This window comes from Phragmites australis, chromosome 7, assembly GCF_958298935.1.
Source record: "Phragmites australis chromosome 7, lpPhrAust1.1, whole genome shotgun sequence".
Classification (NCBI taxonomy): domain Eukaryota; kingdom Viridiplantae; phylum Streptophyta; class Magnoliopsida; order Poales; family Poaceae; genus Phragmites; species Phragmites australis.
Genome location: NC_084927.1, coordinates 29,576,100 through 29,603,270, shown reverse-complemented (window position 1 = coordinate 29,603,270; position 27,171 = coordinate 29,576,100). Strand labels below are relative to the sequence as shown.

At 43.4% G+C, this 27,171-nt stretch overlaps 2 protein-coding genes and 1 pseudogene across 3 annotated transcripts; 1 reads left to right on the top strand and 2 right to left on the bottom strand.

Annotated features, from left to right (window-relative positions):
• Positions 1-138: 138 nt before the first annotated feature.
• LOC133925558 (sphingolipid delta(4)-desaturase DES1-like) lies at positions 139-4,242 on the bottom strand (annotated as a pseudogene).
• A 716-nt stretch (positions 4,243-4,958) lies between these two features.
• LOC133924633 (expansin-B17) lies at positions 4,959-9,587 on the bottom strand. Its single transcript, XM_062370261.1, has 4 exons — positions 9,185-9,587; positions 8,092-8,398; positions 7,224-7,353; positions 4,959-6,130 (listed from the first exon to the last, which is right to left on the bottom strand). The coding sequence occupies exons 1-4, from the start codon at positions 9,366-9,368 to the stop codon at positions 5,927-5,929; spliced, it is 825 nt and encodes a 274-aa protein (XP_062226245.1). The 5' UTR covers positions 9,369-9,587; the 3' UTR covers positions 4,959-5,926.
• Positions 9,588-23,802: 14,215 nt separating this feature from the next.
• On the top strand, positions 23,803-26,784 carry LOC133924632 (uncharacterized). 2 transcript variants are annotated; one of them, XM_062370260.1, is made up of 5 exons: positions 23,803-24,226; positions 24,623-24,778; positions 25,408-25,458; positions 26,087-26,138; positions 26,453-26,784. In XM_062370260.1, exons 2-5 carry the CDS (start codon positions 24,647-24,649, stop codon positions 26,644-26,646), a joined length of 429 nt encoding a protein of 142 aa, XP_062226244.1. In that variant the 5' UTR covers positions 23,803-24,226; positions 24,623-24,646; the 3' UTR covers positions 26,647-26,784. The 2 variants fall into 2 exon arrangements, with proteins under 2 accessions (XP_062226244.1, XP_062226243.1); XM_062370259.1 differs by having other exon boundaries at positions 23,809-24,226; positions 24,591-24,778.
• Positions 26,785-27,171: the final 387 nt, after the last annotated feature.

The following is a 27,171-nucleotide window of genomic DNA, read 5'->3' as shown; positions in this document are numbered from 1 at the left end:
ACGCCAGATGACTAATTTCATATCGAGTTGCTCACACGGATCCTAGAAAACCAAAAGTCCGACCAAAACTCAGGACCACACGCACACGACGATCAATCATCACAAGCACGAATCCGCACGAAGGATCGATCGACTCGGCTAGCGCTTGATGCTGCTCCTGACCTTGCTCCAGGCCTTCTTGCACGAGTCACCGGCCGCCTTGACGCCCTTCATCGCCACGGTCTTGAGACGCTTGAGCTCCTTGGTCCGCTCCTTCACCTGCAGATCGAACCCGCCCATCTCCGCCGCTCTTCTTCTCGATCGGGAGGAATCCGCTCTCGTGCTGAACGGGAAAAAAAGAGAGAAAATACTAGAAAGGAGATGGTGTTGCAGACTTGTGGTGCGTTTGGAGGGGAGGGGATATAAAAGTAGCGCGTGTGGACCTGAGCTCGGAGCTGATCTGTAAAGTTTGTAAATGAGTTGTGCGTCTCATGAGTCGGCGTTCAAGGAACGGTGAAGTTCACATGATAGGAGGAAGAGAAGCGTAGTACTGGCTGACATGTGGGTGTGATGCCTACTAGGAGTTCAGAGGGCCCATTTGTCAATAGTAGCGTGCTCTAAGCGGGAAATTTTTGATTCTGACAAAATTTCGTATTAGATGAAAGAGGTAAATGATACACTTTGTTACAAATTATTCTAGTGAGATATATAATTAATGAATGATTAATTTCGGATAACTTATCAAAGTTTGATCAACTTTGAGACATATAATCAATTTTCGGGCTCTAAGCAACCGAGATGGCTTCCTTAATTGTGCTTTCGAAGTTTTACTGGGAGGAAAGGCTCTTCCGCAAGGACCAGAGGTGGCGTACGCTGCCGATGCTTCTTTTTGAAGATGGAGGAAGCGCGTAGACTGGTTCTGTGAGACTTTCGGTGGATCTGCTCCGTGTGATTAGGTTTTAGTATTAGTTACGAATCCATTTTCGGCGGAAAACATTAGGTAAAGTTCCTCAAGTTTCCTAGGGGCCGGGGTTAGTTTTGCATAGAGAGAATATGGGCGTGGAGTTTAGCTTTAACAATTTTTAAAGCTAAGTATTCTTAGATTTATGAATTCATGATTAGAACATTAAGTATATTGAAAATGTTTAGGTGAGCTATTTTATTTTATTTTGATTTAAAAATAGATACTTAAACTATTTAATCTTAATATATAAATATAAGATTTAATATGGAGTTGAAAGTAAAAGCTTTGTCAAACAGGATGTTTACCTTTGGTCACGGAAGTTTTCCGGAACCCGGAACCATGCCGATGTGCCATTTTGACCCCTCGTGCAACTTGCAGCTCGGGGCTGGTCGGGGCACAGCGTACATGTTGTTCTCCTGAGTTTTATTTATTATTTTATATTCTTACTGTCCTTAAAAATACTGTAGCATTGTAAGGAGTGATAGACGACTATGTGTACAAATCTAACCATTAGAAATCTATTTATTTAAATATTAAATATAAAATATATAAAAAAAAACTCGCGTCCCCACTCCCGGTCGCGTTCGCAGAGTCGCAGGCCTGTGGTCTCAAACGCGAACGCAACGCCGCAACTGCCCCCGCTCCTCTCGCTGGCAAGCTCTCAGCGTCGTGGGCCGGCGCGGGCGCAACGGCATGATTGCCTCGTGCCCTCGTGGATTGACCGGTTTCTGCGCTCGGCGCACCGCGGTCTCTCTTCTCGCGGATCGATCGGATTAGCTCACGAGGCGAGGCCACGGGCACGGCGGCAGCTTCGGCGTCTCGTACGCCGCATCATCCCAGAGCGGCAACGCGCCATCAGCAGGTTGCCTCACCGAGGGATAGGAACCCGCATGTCACGCATGGCACACGATGAATTTCATTCGACCATCAAGTGATACAAATCGAAAGGAAGCAAATTGTTAGATACGTCCGGAACATGAAAACTTAGCCGGGAAAATTTTGATAGCACAGTTCCAACGAATCGACAAGTTTACACCAACGGAAACATCTTCTGAAACAAAAATGAATCCACAACCAGGAGTCAACAACGAATCTTCCTTCGGCGCCTTCCTCTTCATCCGGCTGAAAGGGCCGACCTTCTGGTCCATGATGTACATGTATATCACCTGGCTCCAAGACTTGTACGATTTCAGGTTGTCGTAGTACTCCGGCGCAATTTCCTTCACCTTGTGTAATCTGGTGCCTGGGATTCTCGGGAAATCATGGTGCTCATTGTGATAACCCACGTGCCATGTCGTTAGGTTTAGAGGCCCGTAGTATGAGTAGGTCTCCTGATTGGGGTTGAAGACATAGTGCTCCGAGATGAAATGACCGGCCATAGGGTGCATGCCACCACCGACGAAGGCCGAGAGTATCAGATAAGCAAGTGATTTCCAACCGTAGAAGTAGAGCAGGCTGGCATCAAGCGCGATCTGGATCGCAAGGTTGGTGAATTCCCACAAGCCTGGAGGCTTTGGCTTCAGAAAGAGCGGCCTGAGTGCATAGAAGAAGAGCTGGAGCACGACCCACACGGATTTGCTGACGGCATTCTTGACAGCATGCGCCTCTGCTTGGCTGGGGACATCAATGCCAATTCCGTCCACACCTTGGAAACGGTGGTGCTCCAAGTGATATTTTTGGAATGTTATGGACATGGGAACACCAATGGGGAGGTTTGCAAAGATACCTAGCCAGAGATTAAAAGATGGGGTTGTGAAGGCAAGGTTGTGGCTGAGTTCATGGATAGCAAGGAACAGGTTGTGGTTTAGAAAGGAGCCAAAGAAGTAGGCGACTGGCAGTATCTTCAACCAGCTAGCATCTCGGAGGAATGTAGCAGTCTATAGCTGAAGTGAAACAACCACAGCAATCTGCAAACAAAGTTGAAATAGCCATAAAAATACATCACAGTTAAAACTTAAATGAGAAAAGATGACTTTAAGCGGTAATATCTTATGAAATTGGCTGCAGAAGTTTCTATGTTCATATTTCCAGATAATCCCATTGGGAACATACCGTGTCATGCAGGTACGAACAAACAACTTCCAATAAAACAAACAAAACAACGTGAATACAGCTTGTGGACAGGATGGCAGGCCCCACGAATTTTCCTATTAGGGTCATGAGATTGTGGCTGTTTCATGTTGTCAGCTTCCTTGCCAAAGTTCAATGGCCAATGCAATAGGTGTCGGTGACCAGGATATGACGGCACCACATTTGCATGCAAAGCCGAAATTTCTCACCAGCAAGGACAGAAAACAAGATATGATGTATGTTTTTCACAACTGCAGATCAACGGTGCAGCACACAATAACTTCAGTGAGTTTGTGTTAAGTGCTTACAAACTCAGGTTGTTTTCAAGTTTATAGATCATCTGAGATTGTTCTCATGCACTCACACATAAGTCTGACTTTGCTTCTATTTCTGCAAAATAACCTCATTTATTGGGGAAAAAACAGCTTTTTTAAAGAATTTTTTTGTGGTTCTTGCCACATTCTGACCAAGACAGACAGTGCCAAAGATATGTTTTCATCTTGGTGTTCATTTAAGGAAACGCTGCACCAAATTGGTCATACGGGACTGAAGGTGCAGTAGAGCAGAAGATAGGTCGATGGACAAAGTAGTTAGGGCTTACCCTTCAAAGGAAAAAGTAGTTATGGCTTAGGGGAATGAATCTTTATCCATACGAATAGTGCAGCTGACACTGTAAACATGCAAAATAGGAAACAGACTTCATTTTGTTCACTGGTCCTGAAGTTATAATCTTGAAATCAGCATGCCTTAAAAAGTAAGTGCCCAGCAGCCAATCAGATGAAGTAACGCAACAACCTTTCAGGTATGAAAAGAAAGGTTGGAACAAATTCAGGACCAACAAGAAAGGTTCAGCAAAACTGAGGCACTAAAATCCCCAGCTTTAATCTTGGAAACAGCATAAGGTTAATGCTTAACATAAACAGAAGTGCCCAGTAGCCAAGCAGAGGAAACAACTGCCATTTCAGGCATGAAAAGTATGGTTGGAACAAATATAAGACAAATAAGAAAGGTTCAGCAGAACAGTGAGGCCAATAAAGTTCCCAGCTTATGGCAACTAAACATACGCTATTAGGCTCATTATGGATGGACAAGGGTACAAGACAATTCAATGGAAGAAGCTCCTGGTTTAAACTGTACTGCTTAATTGGTAGTTTATCTGTTGTTCCAGAATAACACCCAAGCTTAACAATTTCCATGACCCCTTCCTCCCCCTCCTCCCCCGCGCCCATTGCTTCCTCCCTCCTTGATTCTCTGCAGTTTTGCCACAGAAGTGCCCAGTAGCCAAGCAGAGGAAGCAGCGGCAGCGGGACTCGGGGTGGCACCCGAATGGGGACCGGTGGATTCGTTGCCTTCTTTTCCACGGGCGGTTCCGCCACAGGCCGAAGAGCTCCTTGATTCTCTGCAGTTTTGCCACTAGCAGTTGCAGTAAAATGTATTAGACCCGTGGCATTAGACTCGATCCAAGCCGTTGATTTCACGATGGATGTATCAGAACTAGCGTTACAGCACTGCTACAGTATCAGAACGTACAAACACTAATCAGGTTACAGTTGATACAGTAAATAATGATTAGACATTATATGGTACTGTAGCAACAGATTTATTTACTGTACAAGCAGTGATCCTCTATATTAATTTATTATTAGTGTAAAAGATCCGGGTCGAAAGTATCTCCCAGCTACGTGTGGAGCCGTTGAGGGGTCAGGATTTGAAAATTGATTATATGTGATAAAGTTGATAACAATAATAAATTCAAAGTGGATCTTCTTTTGATTATATAAATAAACTTCATTATAAACTAGTTTTTATAGAACATATAACCAAATGATCAATTTTAAATATATTTAATATTAACTTTACCCGTATAACCAAATTTCCGTACGACGAGCGTGGACGTGCGCCCTGCTGGAGGAGAACGTGGTACGGGTGACATGGAGCTGGCGCTGTGGGGTCAACCTGTCATTGGCAGCGATGACCATGGGTCATGGCTGATTTGGGCCTGAGCACATGTGTTGATGTCGGCTCAACATTTGGGCCATGTGAGGCCTCGGAAGAAAGCAAAATTGTACGAGTCACGGGCCTTATGGACCGAATTAGTTTACCGTTTCTGCCACGAGGGACATATTTTAACAGCCGTACTGAGTTCGTGCGACCAGGCCAGTTGCGCAGCACCACTAGCAGCAGTGCCTGTGCCTCACCTCCTTTTCAGCTTCATGCATCTACTCTTTGAATACGATCCTGAACAAGCAATCACATCCGTTGAAACTGTCTTTGACTGAGACGACAACAAGCGACGGATATGCCAACATTCTGGCATTCACATGGAAAGCGCAGGGTCTCGGTACCACGCAAATTCCTCATGTGGGCCGGTAAGATTTGCAGGTCTGAGCCCAGGGCCACTCAAGAAACAGGACTCATTGTCACGAACCCTGCATTTCAACCAGGTCAAACAAAACAGAGAACATCGTCGCAAACACACACAGCACACGAGTGAAGCAGAGGCCGCGAGGGATCCAAAACCCTCGCGGTCCAACCAGCTCCCACATCGGATTCCCAGCCTCCAGGACTTGAGCCAAGCAAGTAGCAAACGCTCTCTCTCTCCTTTGGAGACGGCGGCTGCCTGCACTTTGGCCAGCTCCCGGGCTCAACTCACAACCAAACTACTCACATCACATCACACACGTCTAATGCACGAGTCACCATCATACTAGTTACTACTACACACGAATGATCAGAGATCAGACCAAGCTGCATACAGAAAACAACCTTTTCATTGTCTAAAAACACTGAGAAACAATCTGCCGATTCATCCAATAGGATGCCTGCCTGCCTGCCTGCCAAGTGGGCCAGCCTTTGCGGACCCACATGGCAGTTCCTGGGCCGATAAAACGCGGGCCTCCAGGCGCGGTGCCATCAGAGGGACACCTCGAAGTTGAGGCGCGAGGTGTAGGTGGCCTTGGGCGTCCAGTTCTTGGGGATGACGTCGCGGGCCGTGAGCGTCTTCCGGGCGGACAGCGTCGCCAGCCTCACGGAGAAGGGCCCGACGAGCGGGCCCCGCACCAGGCACCACGTGGCCCCCCACACGTGCTTCATGTCCAGCCACTGCACCGAGTTCGCCTGCAGCATGCCAAGGTGATGAGTGTAAGCAGTGCGCAGCTGTAGCATCTTTGCATTCACCTCGAGCTGCATGCTATTGTTAACCCACTAAGCAAAGCAGCATCTGAAACTTTGCTAGGCAACAAAGAGCAGCAGCATAGTCGCATGGGATCCCGTCGTATCTTTGGATTCCCTAGCCCACAACTCTCACGAGCGCCACAGAGCACAGGAGGGCTGTCAGACTTAACAGCCGTGAAAGCACTCGCTAGTGCAAAAGCCACCACGCGTGGGAGGCCAACCAGTGGAGGTGCATGGATTCTTTAGTCTTCGTAGTCCTCTTAAGCAGGGAGACCGAGCTGAAGAAACAAGCATCATTTGGGCAGGAACTAGGCAGTGGATTCTGGGGAAGAAAAGGCAAGAGTCTTGGATGGAACAACGGCAGCAGGGTTCACGTGCTGCTTTTCTATGCATTCCGAATGGAAATCATTCGGCAAAGAGGGTCATGTATGTCTGTCTCTATGCAAAGCTTTGGCTAGGGTTTGTGTGGCAGACAGCGCAAGAAAGCAGCACGCCTTCTTGCCTGGCCATGCGTGGCTGGTTTTCATGTTCCTGATAAGGTGCTTCTTTTTCTCATGTAAGCTTAGATTGGGCAAACAATGGGAAGAAATTTAACTAGCAAGCTAAGATATTTTGGTCTCGCTTCTTCATGTTGACCTAGTAGGACAGGATAGAGGCCAAGCAACAGTGGGATTGTAGCAATTGTAGTGAGCTGAGACTTGAGGTGTAAAAGCAAGCAGTACACATGTCTCCAGCATGTGTCCCTCTTCGCAAGGAAAGATGGATCGAGCGCATGCGCACATCTTCTTGGCAAGGCAAGGATTTGTGTGGTCCTCTTGCACCCGGCAAAGCGTTTGTCCCATGCAACCCAAGGCATGGCCCTAGAACTAAAGGTCGTCGAAGGCAGAGGTAGCCTCTTTTTTCCATCCACTCTGTTGTGTGCGACTAGATAAGTGAAAGAGCGGCGCAAAGAGGAAAAACTCAGCAAGTGTGCTAACTGCTAAGACAAGGTCTGAATCCGGAGAAGGGAAATGGCTCAGAAGGATTTGCTCGTTACCTGCTTTATCTGCATGGATCCAATGTCGCCTTCGCCGTCCTCGAACTCGACGAGCAGCGACAACCAGAAGTTGGTCGATCCCTCGTTCACACGGAACGCTATGCTCTTCCCGCCGTACTTGCAGGCCGTCCTGGTGCATACAAACGACACTGCGCCGGTCAGTTTCTGAAAGAAAACAAATATTACAGTAACGAATCTCACAGTTAACGAAACAAATCATTAGTTTACTAGCTTTAAATTTCATTACGCGGGTTACAGGACATCTGCAGCAGCAAGCTCATTGACCGGGCGATAACAGATTTCTGGGTCAGACACGATGGAGAAGAATCGACAAGAGGGTCCTTTTTTCTGCAGAGATTGACCAGGGGAAGTTTACAAGAGATTGCTATAAATGCTATAGGGGATAGTATCTGCACCTCTGACTAAGTTACGTCACGCAGAGGCATGGTAGCTTATATCGGAAGCATGCAGATCTGAGACAGACAGCTGGGCTGCATTTCCAATTAACTCTGGTCAATTTAATTCACTCCTACAGTCCTACTACGGGGAAAATCACATACTTGCAGATGAGCATGGAGTTTAGTGGCAACGCCCGAGGTTAGGACTGAGCCGGTAGGGGGTTGGACTCTTCGTCCCGCACTCTATGGTCTCTAATGAACGTCCACTGGCCATCACAAGACAGCGAGTGTGAGGAGCTTTTGTCCCTGTCACCCTGTGCCCAGTACTAGTATTTTTTTGGTCAAGGACTGTCCCCGCTCTCGAGCAGTCGAGTCTATTTTGTCCACGGCTTTGCAGCAGTCGATTCTTAACTGACAAAAATAACCAGAGCAAGCTGTAGCACAGCGGGACTTGGGTGGGAGGCGCTCACCTTCTGTACACCACGGAGATCTCGCCCCGGTCGCGCAGGTGGCCGCCGGCGCCGGCGACGGCCATCCTGCTGAATGCGGCGCCGCTGAGGTCGAAGTGCGTGTGGCCGAACGCGCACAGCCCGCCGGGGCACTCGTCCGTGACGATGACCGTGACGGCGCGGCGCGAGCAGACGCCGCGGTCCAGGCACTTCACCTTGTAGCACGCGCCGCAGCCCTCGCCGTCCTTGAACAGCACCGGGCTCACCGACCCGACGCGCGCCTTCATTGGCACCACGTCCACCAGCGTCCCGTACCCGCACGCGCCGCCTGAAAAAGCCATGGTTTTTTTTTTGGCCTGTCAGAATCAACCCAAAACACAAGAGTCCGTGCAAACTATACCACAATTGTTATGGAACTGATTGCAGTGTACTACCAGTACCACTACCGGTACAGTATTCGGGGTGTAAATGCTAGTAGCAGAGTTACTCCACAACGTACTGGGCCTGGGTGTGCGCTGGATTAACTTGTACTGATCAAATGATGGCAGAATTAAGATTACCAGCAGTGTGGGTGGTGTGTGACTGGGCCAGGGAGTGCAGCACTACATTTACCATGAAGATTTCAGCAATGGTACCGAGTGCATGGTTGCCGAGAAGAACCGGCGGACGGCGGCAGTGCGGCACCAATCGTAAAGCGATGGAACGCCTTGCCGCTTGACACGTGTAACGGGGTACAGTACCGGCCCACCGAAATTCGCTCCGTGTTTCATGGGTTCCGCAGAGGTCCCGCCAAAAAATGTCGCAACGGGGAGAAATATTCGTCTCCGTGTACTACCAAAATCTTTTCTTCTAGACGAGGTAAAGAGAATTCGACCGGCTGATGCAAATCTGACGGCTGTGATAGCAGCTAACAATCCTAATCACCAACGCGGTGAATAAAGAAAGGCGAGTATGCTTATCGGCTGTGATAGCAGCTAACAATCCTAATCACCAACGCGGTGAATAAAGAAAGGCGAGTATGCTTATGGCTCTGAGTATCAGCTTACATGGTATACTCCCAGCAAAACGCTAGACTAAGACCGGTGTGATATGGAGCTGAGTTGAGAGTGTTTACCGTCGCTGCCGTCGCCTTCGGCGTTGCCGTACCACGTCGCGGTGGCCGGCCGCCACTCCATGTCCACGCCCGCCTTGCCCGCCGCGGCCGATTTCCCGCCGCCGAACAGCAATGTGGCAGAGATGGGAGGCGCGGGAAGCAGAATGCAGAGCAGGAAGAGGGCGAGAGAGCGCGAGGAAGCCATGGGGGGCTGCGCTGGTTCCTTTCCCCCTTCTTCCCACTGCGCCCTTCCCTTGGACTGACTGCTAGTGCTAGTACTGCGGCTGCTCGGAGAGGTGGTACCTGGTAGGCTTCCTTTTGGGGCTCTCTCTTTTATGGCTTCGAGAAATCCCAAGCCCCAATGCTCAGAGCTCAGAGGTGCTTGGCTGGCTACTCTGCAGTCTGTACAAATGGCAACACGGGCATGGGCTGGGGCAATGAGGGAGTGGTGTGGCCTGATTTATAATGGAAAGGTGCAAGTGAAAGAAATACAGCAAGTGTGCTGTTGAGGAGGTGCAAATGAGCAGTGCGTTGATGGGTAGTGGAGCCCTTTTTGCTTTCTGAATGGTGGCCTTAACGGAGAGTGTCAATGCAAAGGGAACGAGCTCTTGTTATTGCAACAGAATGATATAGTAAGAGTTTTTTTTCGGTTTTTGGATCCTTTCGGTTTTTACCATTGGAAGTCGAAACAAACAGAGAATTTTTTATTATAGTTTTTTATAATTCACTTATTGAATTGTGTGAATCCAAAAAGATGATTTTCCTTAGCTTTTTTAGATTGTGAAAGTCTATTTTATTAAATTGCTTATCAATTTTTTAAAATCTACAATCTAAATTTTTTAATAATCCAGTTTTTTACAATCTACAATCTATAAACTATTTTTTAAATCCCCAGTTAAAACAAACATGTCCTAAGAATTTCTCAATTCTTATTCTGTATTTGTGTAGGTAGGATGTTGGTTTTATTGTGCATGGCTAAGCATTCGTTCATTGTAGGCTCGGAGCTTGTGGGGATAATTCATGTGGTGACATTGATAAGCATTACATTTTGCCCCTTCCTCATAGCAAGAAAAGAAGTGGATAATGACATAGTGTGACTTAACTTTGAGTTCGAAGTGACATTATGTGGATGGTATTCTTTTAAACAAATGTTATGCTTGCTAGTGGCACAAAACATGAATTAGGTGTTTTTGTTTCAGCTTAAGAGTGTGGTTTTAAGTTTTTATAATTTAAATTTAAAACAAACAGATAGTTTTTCTATAGTTTTTTTATAATTAAATTGTGAGAATATGAGAAGCTGGTTTCTTTCAGTTTTTTTATAGATTTTAAAATTTTATTTTACTAAGCTGTCTATAATTTTTTTTAAATCTATAATCTAAAAACTTGTTACCATCCACAATTAAAAAATAAGAAACGAACATACCATTATTCCCAGTTTTTATGCTTTCCTCTCCCCTTCTGCGGTTCTGCCGCGCGCCTGGCGCTCGCCCCATGTGCGCGGGGTCGCGGACCTCGCAGCAGTGGGTAATGTGAGGTACAGTGAGGTGGAATGTGGAATCACGGGAGCGCGCGCCGTTGCGCCTCGGGGTCGGGAAGACCGTTGACGTGCGCCTGCCCGGCACGCTTGACCGTTGCCGTTGCACTGCCCACGGAGGCAATGCCTACCTACCAGGCTACCACCTCCAACGGAAAGACTGCGCAGTTAGATCCCAGATTCCCGTCCAGTCATTTGGTGGTGGTGGTATGGGAGTGGGACCACGGTGGCAGTGTGTGGATATCAGGATAGGGAAGCAGTTATGCGCTGGCCTTTGTTTTCTCGTAAACTCAAGTATAATTTACATCAATACACTATGTATTTACATAATATTTACTGAAGATGAGAGATATGAAGTTTTAAAATTGATAAAATAATTATAAATATTTCGTTATCGAGAGATACATCATCTCCCACTAATTTTTTTTAATTTAATAAGATACGTAATAAGCAAACATAAAATTTGATCTCTGATGGGTAAAACGTATAATCACCTCCACTAGCCACCTAAATCAAGATTTGGTTCTCAGAGTGAAATCAATAAAAGCTCTGCAAAATGGTAGTTTGTAGTTTTTAGCTCACATAATGATTCTGTGAAATAAACTAGATGCTAGAAGCTGTAAAATAGATTCTTCTGATTCACTTTTCCTACATAATCACTTTTTTCATAGAGTTTACCTAAAAATCAATCTCAACTACAGAATTACTTTACTCAGATAATCACTTTCTTAAAAAATAAATTAAAAAGAATTCTACTAAGCTCTTAGCGCACCATGGGTGCATCATTTTGAATGGTCGAGAAGCACACAGCTAAAGGCTGCTTAACAAGTGTATCGAAACTGTAGTTTGTTAGGTTCGAATTCGAAGCTAGTACCAAGCAATTAAGGCCGTATAAGTTCGAGGGTCATGCCACCATGAACTACTCTGCGTTTCCCCGTCGAAGTAGAAACCAACATGTCCATGCGAAAGGCTTTCCTGGCTTGTGTGGACTCCATCCATGCTAGCTAATTGTCTGGTCTGTCTGTGAGAGATGCAGTATACACACGAACGCCTTTCCAGGCTTCCTTCCAGCGATACGCCCGAGGCTGCGATCCTACAGGGAAGGAAATCGTCTGCCGTTATAGTAGTAAGGCACAGCCGTGCCGTTCCTCCATCTAGACCACTGATTTACGTTGATTGGCTAGGATTTTTAGCCTCTTGGGATGTGCACTCGAGTAGTCGTCGTCCGTCAGGTCCATCTGGCCTGCTAAGAGACTTCTCCCCTTCGTTCACTTTCCCACGCCCCTGGTCGTCTCTATCGCTGACTAGTGACTACACACCGGACAGTAATGGCCGAATCGTCATAGGCAACGATGAATCCGTGATCTCACCATAGTTTAATTCTCGACGTTTTCCTCCGCATTTTGGCCCCTCGCGCTGACGGCAAGAAGTAGTGCAGGCTATGCCCGTAGCAACAAGTAGTGCAGGCTATGCCCGTAGCAAGATGCTGCGGCGGCGAGCGAGTACAACCAGCGAACGGGAGAGCAGGGTGTGATGGCTGCCGAGGCCCTCGACGCTATCCTCGACCGCGACACCGCCTTCTGCTTCCTCGCCCGCACAGGCTGCTTCCTCAGCTCCCTCCTTGCACCAGATCGCAAGGTCGGCTTCCCCAGTGTTCAAAGGAGAGTGTCGAATATTAACTATAGCTATATTCACATAAAGAGTATGCAAAATCGAATCTACGATATCTGATATTTTTGAAGATATAGTAGATACATGCTATAAAAGTCTCGGTTGATTAACTAACTCGAGAATAATAAACATCCTAACTAAATTTATCTGATTTTTTTTACGAGATAAAAGACTCTATATGGACTATAATGAAATAGAAGACGGTATAAGACCTGTATATAAAACTGTGACCTAGACTCCTGATAGAGATTTCTTTCCGGTGAAACACAACTCATCTATAACTCAACGCAAGCATTAGAGCCACAGTAGATACTCAGCGACTTTGTTATTAGTCTAGTTTATATCCCATGTACTCCTTGTAATAGATCTAAACACATTATCTGTACACGAGTGAATACAGATACATCATCAACCATCTAAGACGTAGGTTATTACTCCAATCGAGATCTAAACCTATATACATCCTGTGTACCTCCTCTCTTGTTGGATTCCTAAATCACAAAGACAACCCTATTATTCTTACGGATATATTATCAGAAAAAACCATCGACAAAGGGTGCTACCTTCACAATGAGTTTCTCCATCCGAAAGCTCCTAATGGTCCCGGCACCGATGAATGCTACTCGAGAAGCTCCACCACACCCACCATTGGTGCGCCATGCTCATGGTGACACTAGAGAGAGCCTTTGCCTTACAACTTGCTTAACTATCTCAGAAATCTGAAAATATTAACCAACCAAGTAGAGGAGAAAATTGATTTTTTATCACCACTAAGAGGAGGGTTCGTTTATTTGTCACTTTTAATATTGACTTCATTTATTTGCCATTAAAAATAATGCCACTTTAATTAGCTTGCCATAATCCTATTTTAATAGGATTTCTTCTTCTTTTCCTCTAGACCAACTAAAAGGACAAGACTGCACCTGTTCATCTCACATCGAGTCGTATTGGTCAGGTCAAACCTGGTGTTGGGGAACGGATAAACTATGCTAGTCTAAAAAAAAATTCTACCATATTTATTTAGGAAACCATGGAAGTAGGAGATGGTTAAAGGGTAGTTGGAGACCATTCCAAATCTTGTAATGAGATTCTTACGAGATTCATGCTTTTCTTTCTGAGCTTTTCCTCCTTCAACCGATGTTATCTAAGGTCATATGCTCTCATGGCATAGATGCACATTTGGTTGGATGAATCCTGAGTTTGAAGCTTTGGTTGCAAAGTGCCCGAGTTCTTGAGCTTTGGAGCTAAAATGAGGATTTGAGTGAAATTTGAGTTAGGAATCGTGTTGCTAGGTTGATGAGTGAGTTCTAAACTCTATGAACTATCTCAAATATGTCCCCTTTTTTGTTTGGAGAGGCTAAATCAAATCGACCAAGATTTCCCTCTTAAAGCAGCCTCTCTGGACAACCTGGATAATCCAGATTGACCTGGATAGTCCGAGTAAACCTAGAGAAACTTCACTGAATTGTCTTTAGAAATCGTTAGGGTTTAGGATGCAATAGTCAAGAACCCTTTGGATATAGCATATACATGTTGATGTAGCATAGATTTAGCATGCGAGTTGAATCGATCAGGAAAACACTTTAGAACTCAACTCGGTTAGAACCCAGATAGTTAGGATTAATCTAGAGGGTCCATGTAAATTCAATTTAGGTTTAGCCGAGAGCCCCACTCGAAGCCTTGCTTAGAGTGTTTGGCTTAATCCGGGGTATCCGGACTCGACCTGGAGGTTCCGAGTTATTTCAAAAATGGCTAATCGGAGGTTCACCTAGAGGTTCCAAAATCTGGATACTCCGAGTTCAACCCGGAGTCTTCGGCCTCCTATTACTTTTTCAGCGTTGTTTAGATCGCAAGTTTCATTATTCCTCCGTATATTTTACACCTTTAGCTTATTGTTATGCATATTGTAGCATACATTGTGCACTTTATTTATGCTCATCATTGCACACATTCTTCTTTAGTGAATGAAAAATCGGAGCGTGTTGCAACTGTGGTTGAAGGCGATGCCAATCTATCCGAGTTTTACGAGTGCTGCGCAGGTAGCATAAGGCAAGCATCTAAGCATACTTATCCTATTAATTTGGATCATATGTGTCTAATGTGATAAATATGATTTATGTACGTTATACATGTGTTCAAGTCGATGTCAGGTTTATAATGGGTAGAACCTATGTTGATACACTAATTTTCCTATCATGAATAATTGTTGATCTATATCCTTATAGCCTAGGTTTAATATGATGTTGTCTAACTTAAGATGTTATTCGTGATGCTTAGCAAGTGCTCAGGTCCTTGATAGAAGTCGAGCGGTGAAATATTTTATCATTCACAAGCATAAGCTTTAATTACTTGTACAATTATCACAATGATTGGTTGATGGTGTTGGTTGGATGAGTGGTGAGGATGAGATGAGATATGTGTAGTGTTATGGGTGTTTCTCCTGCCCGGATGTGGAGTTTCACTAGGTAGGTCGGGAGAGAAATTCGAACACCATAGACCACTTGCATCGTTTAAGCATCGATCGTTGTTGCAGTTGGCTGTAGCACTTATAGTACTTACCACGTGTCGATCTAATGGTAAAACAAGTCGAATGCCTCTGTAGTTGTGATCATTTGGGCTTGAACATCGACGGTGTGAGCAAACGGGCTTGTAGAGACACTTATGGTTGCTCCGGGAGTTAAGCAAAGTAGGCTCTACACCGAGCGATGCACGATTCAAATGGTTAAAGCTTACTAGGAAAGGTTGACGTGAGTACTCCTTGTATAGGCCTATGCGGTCATGCAAGCCGTATGGTCCTCAAATCTTGTGGGTAAAGTTTTATCCCTTACAGGGTGTAAAAATATTTTGAAATACCACGCTCTCATTCATGAGCATATTTCTATCCATTTGCAACAGTCGTAGAGTTACGAATGTGGGTTGAGGTGATTGATGGGTTGAGATGGTGCTTTACAGATATTATTTATATGGTTCCTTTTATATTTTGTTCAGTTGATGTTTATGGGCTAGTTTGTTACTTTGGTCAAGTATAGATGCTCACATATGTTTATGTCAAATTTGCTTTCGCATATGAATTCACGTAACCATGTGACCATATTTTTACTAACATCCAATGCATAATCCTTGGAGTCGGGCTATTTTTAAGTATCCATTATGGATTAAGTTTTGCGAGTATCTTCATACTCACATTGCTATTTCAGGTACTACCGATGAGGAGGAATTGTTCTTTGGCTACTTCATGCCTATCGAGGGTGGTGGCGGGCATGAGAAGACAACTACTTTGAGGTCGTGCTTTTGTGATAGAGTCTAAGGGTATATGACTCTATCCTTCTTTTGTTGTATATTTTTTAGTCTTCCACTGTATAGTTTCTTTTATTAGTTAGGAGTTGAGTCGAATTTTATCTTCTCATAGCTCTTTTTTACTGTAAATCATAATAACTTAGTAAATGCTTAAGAACTTGTAATACAAATTTAATTACTTGCTCTTTCTTAAATTATGTTGTGATGATATATGTTGGAGAGACATGTGTTCTTATCTTGGGCACAAAACACGTACTAGGACTACCGAAGTGGTATATGGTTAATCATTTTAGTTGTGATTATGCAAATGATCTACTTAGTAATTAATTAGAATACTATCTGGACAGTTCCTTACAGTATTGCACGTTCTGGCGGTCAGATGGGAGCGGTCAGACCACCAAGAGGGGTGTTTTTTTTGACTAAAAAGGGGGTTTCTAAGCGTGTCCTTTCGGGGTTCTATAACACCCTGAGTATTAGCATTTTAGAATATATACAAATTCACTCATGTTTAAATTTTTCTAATTATTTAAACCAATATAAACCAAGGAAATATATATTTGATGTATATATACTCGTATGTATATATTCAAAGATATTATTTTGGCTAAGTATTCTAGAGAGCACCAAATTAATTTCTAAATCAATCGTTGGGTAATTGAATCATATGCATTTTGGGTTAATGGATTTTATGGTTCTTTGAGTGGAGATTTGAATTTGAACCTCTCTCAAATTTAAATCTATTTCTTAGATTCTTTTCATCTGAAATTTAATCGAGTTCAAATCTTTTGAATCCAACTCCTCAACAAAAGTTAATGAATTAATACCAAACTCAATTTTAATTCCAACTTCAAATATTCTTTTGAATCAATCACAAATCCAAGTCCTAAATTCAAATACTCTAATTTGGATTAATGCCAAATCCAATTTCAGAATCCAAATTCAAATACTCATATTGGAATTTAATCCCAAATATCTCAAATCCAGACTCTTTCAAATCATCATCGATTTTGTATTTGAATGCAATTCGAATCACTCAAGATATATTCGAATATTTTCCAGTTTGATCTTTTTGCAAATTTGTTTCAATACAATCCAATTCCAATTCAAGTCATCTATTGAATTATTCCAAATCCAAATCCAATTTTAAGTTCAAGTTCAAATTATGCAATTTGAATTGTTACAAATCCAATTCAATTCGATTGGATTCAATTGGATTTAATCATCCAATTTATCTCATCTCTCACTGCTCTCTCCCACTCTCTCTGTCTCTCACACAAAGCACAAGCCATCACTTCTCTCTCCGATCTTTTCATCGGAGCAACCAAAACCAACTGCTCCTCTGTCCCTCTCTCTCCTTTGATCTTTCACACACAACATGACACCTCTCTCTGCTCTCCTCAAACCATCTCCTCTCCTCTCTTCCTTCCTGCAAAAGCAAACCATCTCCTCTCCTCTCTTCCTTCCTGCAAAAGATGACACCCACAAGCATACATATATGCATACTACACACAACAGCAGTAGCAACACCTCCCTCTGCTCTCCTCCTTCCGCTCTGCTCCTCTCCCACACGAGCATACACATAGCACATCACCGAGCACCTTGCCGCCACACCCATCCTCACCACTACACCGAGCTCAGGGCCGCAGCTCCACCGCGCCTTCGCCTTCCCTTGCCGCTACTCCGTCGCTGTGTGTAGCATCGCTGCCCCTACTATCGCCTTCACCGCGTCACACTGCCAGGCCGCTGCGTCATCCCAGCCCATCCCTGTGTCGTCACCTTCACCGGCCCAACCTTCCCTGGTTGCACGCTGTCTCGGGCATTGCCATGCGTGTGCCACCGCTCGAGCTACCGTCGTGCGCCCCTCGCAGCCGCGCTCTGCTCTCCCGCGTTGTGCTTCTTGCGCACGCCGCCCCAAGAGTTGCCGACACGCGCCACCGCTTGCCTCCAGTACCGCCCTCTCTTCCTCTTACGCCGCACCGCGCCGCTGCCCAGCCTCAAGCATAGTTGTCGCCAGCGCACTCCTATGTGCCGCCAGCTTGTCCCCCTCTTTGCTCTCCCTTCCGTCGTCCCGACGGCCCAAGGCCGTGCCGCCGACGTCACTGGCCACCGTGCGCGCCATCTCGTCCTGCCCCGACCTTCCCTCCATTACCAAGATCTCTCCTTCCCCTCCGCCCTAGGTCGGTCTCCCCTTCTCCCTCTGGTGCCCTTCTCCCTCTGGTGCCCCTCTCCTTCTCCCTGGCCGATGCCTCCCTCTCCTCCATTCTCTCTCTAAGCCTCATGCGCATGGGCAAAAAGGCCCACTCGTCCTTATCTCCTCGGCCTCTCACCGACGTGTGGACCCCTGGTCGGTCCGGCCATGTCCACCAGTGTAGACCACCGTGGACCGCCCTCTTCCACTGGTCCAGGTCCACAAACCCGCGAACCGAGTCCAGCATGCAATCCCCCATTATCTCACGAGATTGGTCCACGGTGCACCCACCTCATAAACTCCCCTCCGGTTTACAAGTCCCATGGACCGAATCCACGACATAGTGCTATTTTCCAATTTCCAGGATTCTTTTCTGATAAATCTTCTGCCGTCCATAACTCTTTTGTTTCAACTCTGATTTCGACGATTCTTTCTTCAATATTCTTCTAAAATCATAATCTATCTTCGGGCCAAATCACGTAATTTTTAGAGCTCATTTAGTTTTCTTGTCTGGTATTTATTTTGTGTCGCAACGTTCAAATAGAATTAGGTTTGTCTTTAGTTAATTAAAGTTGCGTTTAGATAATTCAATAGCCACGTGCAGGTTATAATCGTAATTTAGTCGCATATGTTAATCTAGCTTAAAGTGTAGGTTTAATCTTCATGTTAATTAAATAATAGTTTTTAGAATAATGAAATAATTAATCTTTTAATTAAATGATTAGAAATAGATTATTATTTCATGCTTTAATCCATAAGGTTAAATCTTAGTTTTAATTAATGTAATAAGATTAACTAGTGTATCTGCTAAATAAATAAATACCAGTTATTAGAATATGATAGAATAATTTAACGTTGGTAATTAATTAATTGAGCAACCTTTTAATAATTAATTAATTAATTTTAAATAATAGTTTAACCTAGTTAATTAATTATATGTGTGCTTTTACCATAGCAATAATTTATAATTTAATTAGCAAGACAGTTAAACAACTCTAAGTAATTAATAATAAATACTAAATAACCATGTTTTAGTCCTATAGATTAGAATCTTTAATCCGACATTTGAGCCCTTATAGTTTTAATCATCTAGAGTTACACTTACGTATGTATGTAAACATGCTCACATATATATAGACGTAAGTATCACACATATATTTATGTTGATACACGTGCACTCACTTACACATAGAAACCCTAATTGACACTTTCCGTCAGTTAGGCTTCTTAATGCTCACCTAGTTATTTAATAATTTGGTTATGCTTTCTCGTAAGTTAATAAAACATCTAGGTTAACAATTTGACCTAGCTTTGCTAAATGACATCGATAGTCTCTGTATGTTAGTTTTGCTAAGCTTAATGTTGTCATTGTCTTTCCGCTAGGTTAGCTTTAATCGTTTTTCATGTCTTTCCTTTATTTTGTTGTTCCTTGATTTTGTTCTGGTGTTCTTTTACTTAGTCGTTATGCGTTTTTCGTCGTTAATCTGCATAGGCTTGAAGTCAAGGTTCTAAGCAAGAACGTGAGGAAGGAATCGAAGGCAAGGTCCGATGATGAAGAACTCAGGAAACTCAAACGACAAGACCAATCTTGAATTGACCTTCGTGAAGGCAAGTCCTATCTCCTTGATCATATTGAACCTATGTTTTCAAGTAATCTACATGATCAAATAGAAACTAAACTTATTATCGCATGTATGATGTATTGTGCTTTTCAACTGATTATACTAGTTAATCCTATCAAACAATTGCCCTGCCTTAATTGTTATCCTTGGAATATATATTACCATAGGATTTACTTGTTGTTATCTATATTAATGTCTGACGATACCTTGATATCTAGCATGCTTAGGATTTAATATGTCTCCCCGGAGGCGTCACTTTCAAAATACGTCTCTTTGGCCTTTAATACCTCTCTATCTAAAGATACTAACTACTCAAATCAGGTTGGATGTTATAACATTTTTCTCGCGTCATTTTCTTGAAAAGATATTAGATCAACGTGGGAAACTTTCAAATGAGTAATGGTTACCAGTCCATTATTCAAACAAACCCTTCGATGACTTATCGGCTGCCTTGCTTGAGGAAGAACTTCCATTTATTTGTTGAATGGACAGGTTGACCAAATAGGATCGTCCAGTTCCTACAGAACCTATCACTAAAATACCCGGACATCACTTGATCGTTATCGATGTTAAACTCATACACCATGAATTCTTAATGGTTGTGAATTCCATGATGGTGGTGAGATCCTTGATGTCATGTGGGATATAGCGGGTGGTGTGTAAAAAAATGGATGAAAACTGTTTTGACGGGGGTAGGTAGAGTAATACTCTGGTTGAGGATGCTCTTGGGGGCTTGAGTTACCTTTGTGTGATTCATTTCCAAAAGATGCCTGCCATGGCCGCTTAAGGATCGAATCATTTTGCCTCCATGCTTAAGCCACCCTAGTGCAACCATACGTACTGAATGGGCAAACTTGACTTTCTTTCATCGGATTGGGTTGGGCATCATACCAGGAGGCTGGGGAGCAGCAAGGGGTTAAGTGACCATCTGTCCCTCTATTTGAATGTTTTGAGAACCGACCAACGGCTTAAAAAGGGGGCTGTCATTCAGTATAAGGCCTCTGGTACTTAGTGTATCTCGTAGAAAAGCCCGACAGGAAAGATGATTGATGTGTCTCAGTATGATTCGCTTATCTGCTTGCAATACTCGAAGGTTGAGCATATCGCATGGGTACAGTGTACAACCTATGTAGAGTGTAAACCTATTCGAATAACCGTGTTTACGGTCATGGATATATGAAGGCATAACCTTTTTTACTAGACTCCGGGTGCGTGTGTCATGATGAATGAGTGTGTGGACTAGATGTCTGTGTGATGAGGTTGTTGGCTCGATCCACTAGGATCTATGTGGTACTAGAGGTATACCAGATGTGATGATAGGGACTGCAGAGAGAGGTGTAGCTCCTCCCAGGATAAAAAAACCTCCAGATATGATTTGTTACGTGGTTTTGAACTATTTCAAACTATTTTAAAACTATCAATAGAGAATACAATTGAATGATTGCATAAAACTGCTTTACGTTTAAAACTAAATCGTAAAGCCTTATCCTTGAATCATCCATTATGCATCTATGAACCCCTCGAGGTAGTATAGGACTTGTTGAGTACCTTCCGTATTCAGTCTTATTGCTTTCAGTTGTTGAGATGGAGATCAACCTCAATCCAGACGAAGTTAAAGAGAAGAAGCCTAAGGTCGCGTCCGTACCTGACTTGCCTATGGCATTGGGTTGCATCGTTCGTTTCGTTCCGCTGTGTTGTAGGCTCTTATGCCTGGCTTGTCTGCTGTGGATCTTTGTCCACAAGACCATCTTCTGCCCCTTTTCAAGTAATTATTTTATTCCAAGTATGTTTTTGATATTATTCTATTGAATTCTGTGCGTATCAGCTACTTGATCTAGTGATTGATACAAGAGGCACAGGGGAACCCGATGTCGGGATCCTGATAGGTTCGACTAGAGAGCGCAGTTCAAGTATCCAATGTATATTCACGTGGACATTATGCAATTGATTTTGAATGCGATCTTGGTCCACATGATTTGGAAGTGTTGGTGCTAGCGGTGCGAGACCGATTTCTCGCCACGGTTAAGGCAAGTGCATGACGAACCTATAATTGGCTTGATTTTTCTGACACATGTTTTACCGATTCCTCTCTATTGGTTTATTCGATATTTGAAGTCTCTTATACCCAGATTTTGGTTCCAAGTTGTTCTATTTATCTATCAATCATGTTTCGGTAGTTCTGGATGTGTAATTTCATATCAATCATGTTCCGATAGTTCCAAATGTGTAATCTCATGCTAATCATGTTCTGGTAGTTCCAGATGTGTAATTTCATATCAATCATGTTTTGGTAGTTCCGGATTGGTAATTTCTTACCAATCATGTTTCGGTAGTTTCGGATGTATAACTTTATATCAATCACGTTCCGGTAATTCCGGATGGGTAATTGCTTACCAATTATGTTCTGTTAGTTCCGGATGTGTAATTTCATATCAATCATGTTCTGGTAGTTCTAGATATGTAATTGCTTACCAATCATGTTCTGATAGTTTCAGATGTGTAACTTCTTGATAATCATGTTCTTGTGCTCCAGATGTGCAATTTGGTTCTTGTGTTCATATCTCCTAAGGGGAGGTGATGGCCCAATTGCTCGGTTTTATTGATAAACACTAAGGAAAGTCATATCGGTCCATCTTCGATGGAACCACGGTTTTATTGCTATCATATTGGTCCGTCTTCGACGGGACCACGGTTTTATTGCTATCATATCGATCTGTCTCAGACGGGACCATAGTTTTTACTGTTTTCAAGGAAAAGTAAAACCCAATATTTCTCGTTCTTCAATGATGTTGTTGATGCGTCTGTTCTTTTGGTTCCATATTGTAATTACCAAGTGTTTTTACTCACTCTTGTGTTCCATTTAGTTTTTAGGTGCCAATTATAGTGGCATATTTGGAAGGGAAAATAGCATCACGTAGTGGCAAGTGATCATACTCAAATCATACCTTAGCGCCGTGTTTTGGCTAGTTAAGCAACTTGTGGTTGTTTTGGTGTAATGTATCATGTATATAAGTTGTATCGGGTATTAGTTTTAGACTGTTATAGTTATCTTCCACTTATTAATATTCTATCTGTGATGTTCATGTAGTTATTGTGTGTAGAGAAAACTCTGTCAAAATTTTCAATAAATTCTAGACTAGTTAGATTTGTAGATGAGAGTTGGTAACAATATAAGTTTGTTGAAATCCGGGGCGGTACACCTAGATCAAGTGTTCCGCATGGCTCGATGGCCTTCTGATCCAGCTATTGTAGTCGAGTCCAATATATGGCCCACCTTGTAGTTCCTGGGCTCCCAGCGACGCACAAGCCTGGCGTTACTAGCATATACCACCTTCTCAGCTGTTGCCCCAGATGGCATGGTGAAATAGCTGCCCTAGAAATCCTATGCTTAGACCGATTCCAATAGCTCCGGTATTTTTGCTGCAAAACACTGTGCCGTTAGCTTTTTGTTCCTTGCTGCTCGCTTGGGCTGCAAACGCCTCCAACAGAGGTGGTATTCTAATGCTACAATGATGGAGTTCGGAGAGAGGAGCTCCAAATTTGCGGTAGGATACGGGAGACTCTAACACTGTTTATAGCATATGCACGTGGGTTCGAGGGGAGGAGGACAGTAATGGAAGGTAGGAAATATGGTGGCTGTTGGAGGTTGAAAAAAATAGATGATGCTGTAATAGTGTTAGGGAATATTATAATAGTATTATAGATGATGAATTTTTAGAGTATCTGTTGGAGATGATCTTAGCTTGTGCTATCCAGACTTTCCGAGTAGTGCGCCTTATGATTAGTGTGGGGGAGGTTTGGACTGATGAGATTGGTTGGGCCAGCAGTGGGTAAGCGGATATGACTTAGTGGTCGAAGGACAAGTGTCACTAGTCGGTTGGAAGAGGTGGGTGGAAATCTATTTTGAGTTTTGAACGTCAAATGCATTTTCTCTTAAATGGTGGATATATTTTCAAATCCGTTCAAACCATCATATTATTTGGAATTAATTCAACAAAATAAGATCCAATATGGATATATCTCTAATTATTTTTTAAAATTCAACATTTTGAATGCAGTTGTTTAACATTTTGAATATAGTATTTCAACATTTTCACGTCAAATGTTGAGATAGTTTTCCCCCCCAAAATGCTGAATACACAAAAACAAAAATGTATTCAATTAATGACAAGGATGAGAAGAAAAAAGAAAAAAGAGAATATAAACAAACCTGGGCCTTTCATGCGCTTCATTAATGGGCCATAAGTTGGGCTAGCAGGCCGTGGGATATAGGAGGTCCCTAGCAGCCTAGCCCTAGTTCTCGACGGCCGGCGAGGCGATTGCGTTGCATCTAACCACGCCGTCCAGGCGTCCACACCAGCCACTGGCACACGCACACATACCGTTCGCCGGAGTCCGCACGCACAGCCGCACAGCCGCACAGGCTCGCTTCGTGCTCCTTGCTACCGGCCGGCCAGCCGCCGGTCCCCCCCTCCCCCGGCGGCTGCCGCCGCAGACAGGAGAGACCCACCAGCCTCACTCCCGCCTCCCGGTCTCGGTGCGGCAGTCTACTTGCCTGCCGCTGCTCCTCTACCTCCTCTACCGGCCCGGGGCTTCCTCTCCTTTTTTCCTTTATCTTTTTTGAAACGAACGGGCTTCCTCTCCTCGTCCTGCCCATCGATCGCAGCTCCTCACCTCACTGTGCCGAGGCCGGTCAGTCCTCTCCGGTGTGCTGTCGTGTTCCGAGGCCCGACCGCCCGAGGCGTTAGCAGGTTTGCAAACTGTTATTATATTCAGTTCAGATTTATATGATACCCGAGATTGTGAGGTTTCTATTATATGCAAACTCCGAAATTTGGTATGCTCCCGTCTGCCGAGGTCCTTGCTAGGTACATTCATTCCTTGATTGCAAATTAGCTATAGCTTTAATCTGTCATAAATTAATACTGGGTTTAAGGAAGTCCAAGACTGCATACTTATTTAAGAACAAATTAGCTATAGAGCAATGATATTTTCGGGAGATTGCATACTGATTTAATAACGTCGAAGGTTAATGCTGAATTGCTGATACTGATAGTAGAACGCTAGAATGCCTACAGCTGCTCCCTGTACTTACGTCTTGTATGTAACATATAGGTCGTTGGTCTGGTCTCCTGGTTGCTGAATAGGTCTTGGTCTTGTTGATCGTCCAAATGGAGATGTCAGAAGCACATGATAAAGATAAGCCAATTGACAAAGAGGAAGAGGAGGAAGAGTATGTCTTGCTAGAGTTGGACGATTGTCTTTATTCAGACATATCACCAGGTGCTCCGTTTGTACTCTCTGTAAGTTGCTTCTTCTTTGAATCTACAACTCAATGGCATTTTGGAGTGTAGAAAACTGATATCTATGATTCTTTTTATATAAAAGTAGATGGATCTGTTTTGAATGCAATAACAAAATGCAGTGATTCTAAAATCTCAATTAGCATTTTTTGCTACTTTTGTACTGGCAGTATTATTTAAAAAGGCCGCTTGATATTTGCTTAAAGTCAGAAAATGCTTTGGCGCGTGAAGTGTTAAACCTACTTTAGCATGAAGCTGGAGTCGTAGGCTACAAACTGATTATCTAGGAGAACTCTTGCCAATATCCATTAGCATGTGTTTATACTATCTACTGTCTACGGTAACTCTAGGGAGAAAATCTGGGTAGTATTGTTTTAGAAAGTGGTTATTTGGCAGCACATCTGCATATTTCTGCTTTTCAGCTTTCAAACTCAAAGCCCCATTGACTTTAATATCACAACTTATGGATGTGCACAAGTCAAAGGCAATTTTCCTCTGATGTTCTGTGCTTTGGATGTGCATATTTTGTCCTTTGGTCAACTGATATCTTGGCTTGTATCTATCTTCTGGAATTTTTGTTCACCATCTTTACTTTAGATTACTAAGTTTTGTGTAATCGTGTTTTTCAGGGTTTGGATACACTGACTCCAACCTTGACAGTAGGTGATGGTCTGAAGATGGTGAGTATGGTGCAAGTCATGTTCTGCTTTTGAATATGTACTTGCTACTTGATGCTTTTTTGTTGTCTGTACAATTGCTCTGGGTTGTGGAATATGGATTGTAGGAGGTGTTGTAGATCCTTTGCGCACTAGCTGCATACAGTGCAACTAAGTTATTTGCATGTTTGCAAGCATACAGCTAATTTATCGTGTTTCAAACTTTGGAACAATTGTGTACATACCTCCAGTCTGATTTTACTGACAGTTTACCAGATCAAATTCAATAACTTGTTTGAGTTCAGTTGTTGGAGACTGACTATGGAGTATTGTTCATTGAGAAAAAAAGATCATAATCATACCTTATGTCTTTGAAAGTTATAAGAGGACAAGATGCAAACAAGATGTATTTGAAGTCCATAAACTGTTTATACTATCTTTAGTATCAAACATGCACTTACTGCTAATCAGCTGATTTCTTTGCTGATGATGGCAACTTATCCCATGAGGCTAGATTGGTCTTCTTTTACTTGTGCTAACGATTGGCTTCTTTATGAAACAAAAAAGCGTGAGATTTCCAATTCGTACATTTGGGCTTCGGGCCCTAACCTGCTTACTGATTTGCTAGTGCTAATGCTTTGTTTAATGACAGATTGGAGAATATGAAGAAACTGTTGGTACATGTTATCTATTCTCTGAAAGTGGTGAGTAACATTGAGACTCCGCCCCCACTCCTTACATTTTGGCAAATAAATTCTCCATGGCTCGTTTAATTTCCCAGAAAGGGATCTGATGCTGTGTGAGTATTCTTTTATATGAGATGGCACTGTTTGCACATAAAACACCCATTCTCGAATCCCTTTATAAGGGTACGATTAGTCAGGCATGCTATAATCAATGTCAACTCATGCAGTTCTTTGGGAACCTCATTTGCGCAGAGTCTGGAAAACTCCTTTGTTTGACCTAATGCAGTTCTTTGTGGTAGATTCATTCATTGTTTCCCCCCTTTTCTTATCAGAAGCTCAATCAAAACCTCTTAGTGATGAGATGACACCTTCTGGAGAGAACGAGGACAAACCAGCCAGCAGCAGTAAGGAGGCTTTGAAGGAGGTGAAGCATCTTGCAAGCGTTCAAAAGATCCTCAAATTTCGGTCAATCAACGTGGATCAGCAGCAGCATAGAGCATATCAGCATAAGTACAAGGAAATCTGATACAAAACTTGTAGCTGCACTTTTCTTCTTTGATGTCTACAATGTAAAGCAAGGTAATCCATTAATCCAAACAGGATGATATATACTTGTTGAGTTCATCTACTAGCAGACATCTCGCTTGATATATTTGCACCACTATATCATCTGGCTGTTCTTATTGTTTCTCTCTAGCATTCCTAACCGGCTTCTGAAATTTGCATTATGGCGAATTAATCTCAAGGTCCTGAGTTCATGCGAAAACTGACCTAGTGTGGTTTAAGGATATTTAACTTCTGAATTCTTTAATGCCACCCTGTACTTTCATACGGAAGTCATGGCCATCGAATACTTTTTGTGCCACTACCTATTAATCTAAACCGTCCTCGTCGAGCACAGATCTTAACTTCTGAAGGCCGGTATCTTATCGTACCCGTGCCACTTGCATCACAGAATAGAAAAAAGAAGAAAAGTTCAAAGGCCTGCCGTGAACGTGGAGGTTAAAATAAGCTCAAATGGTCCTTGACTAACCATTTCTTATGCGAGGCC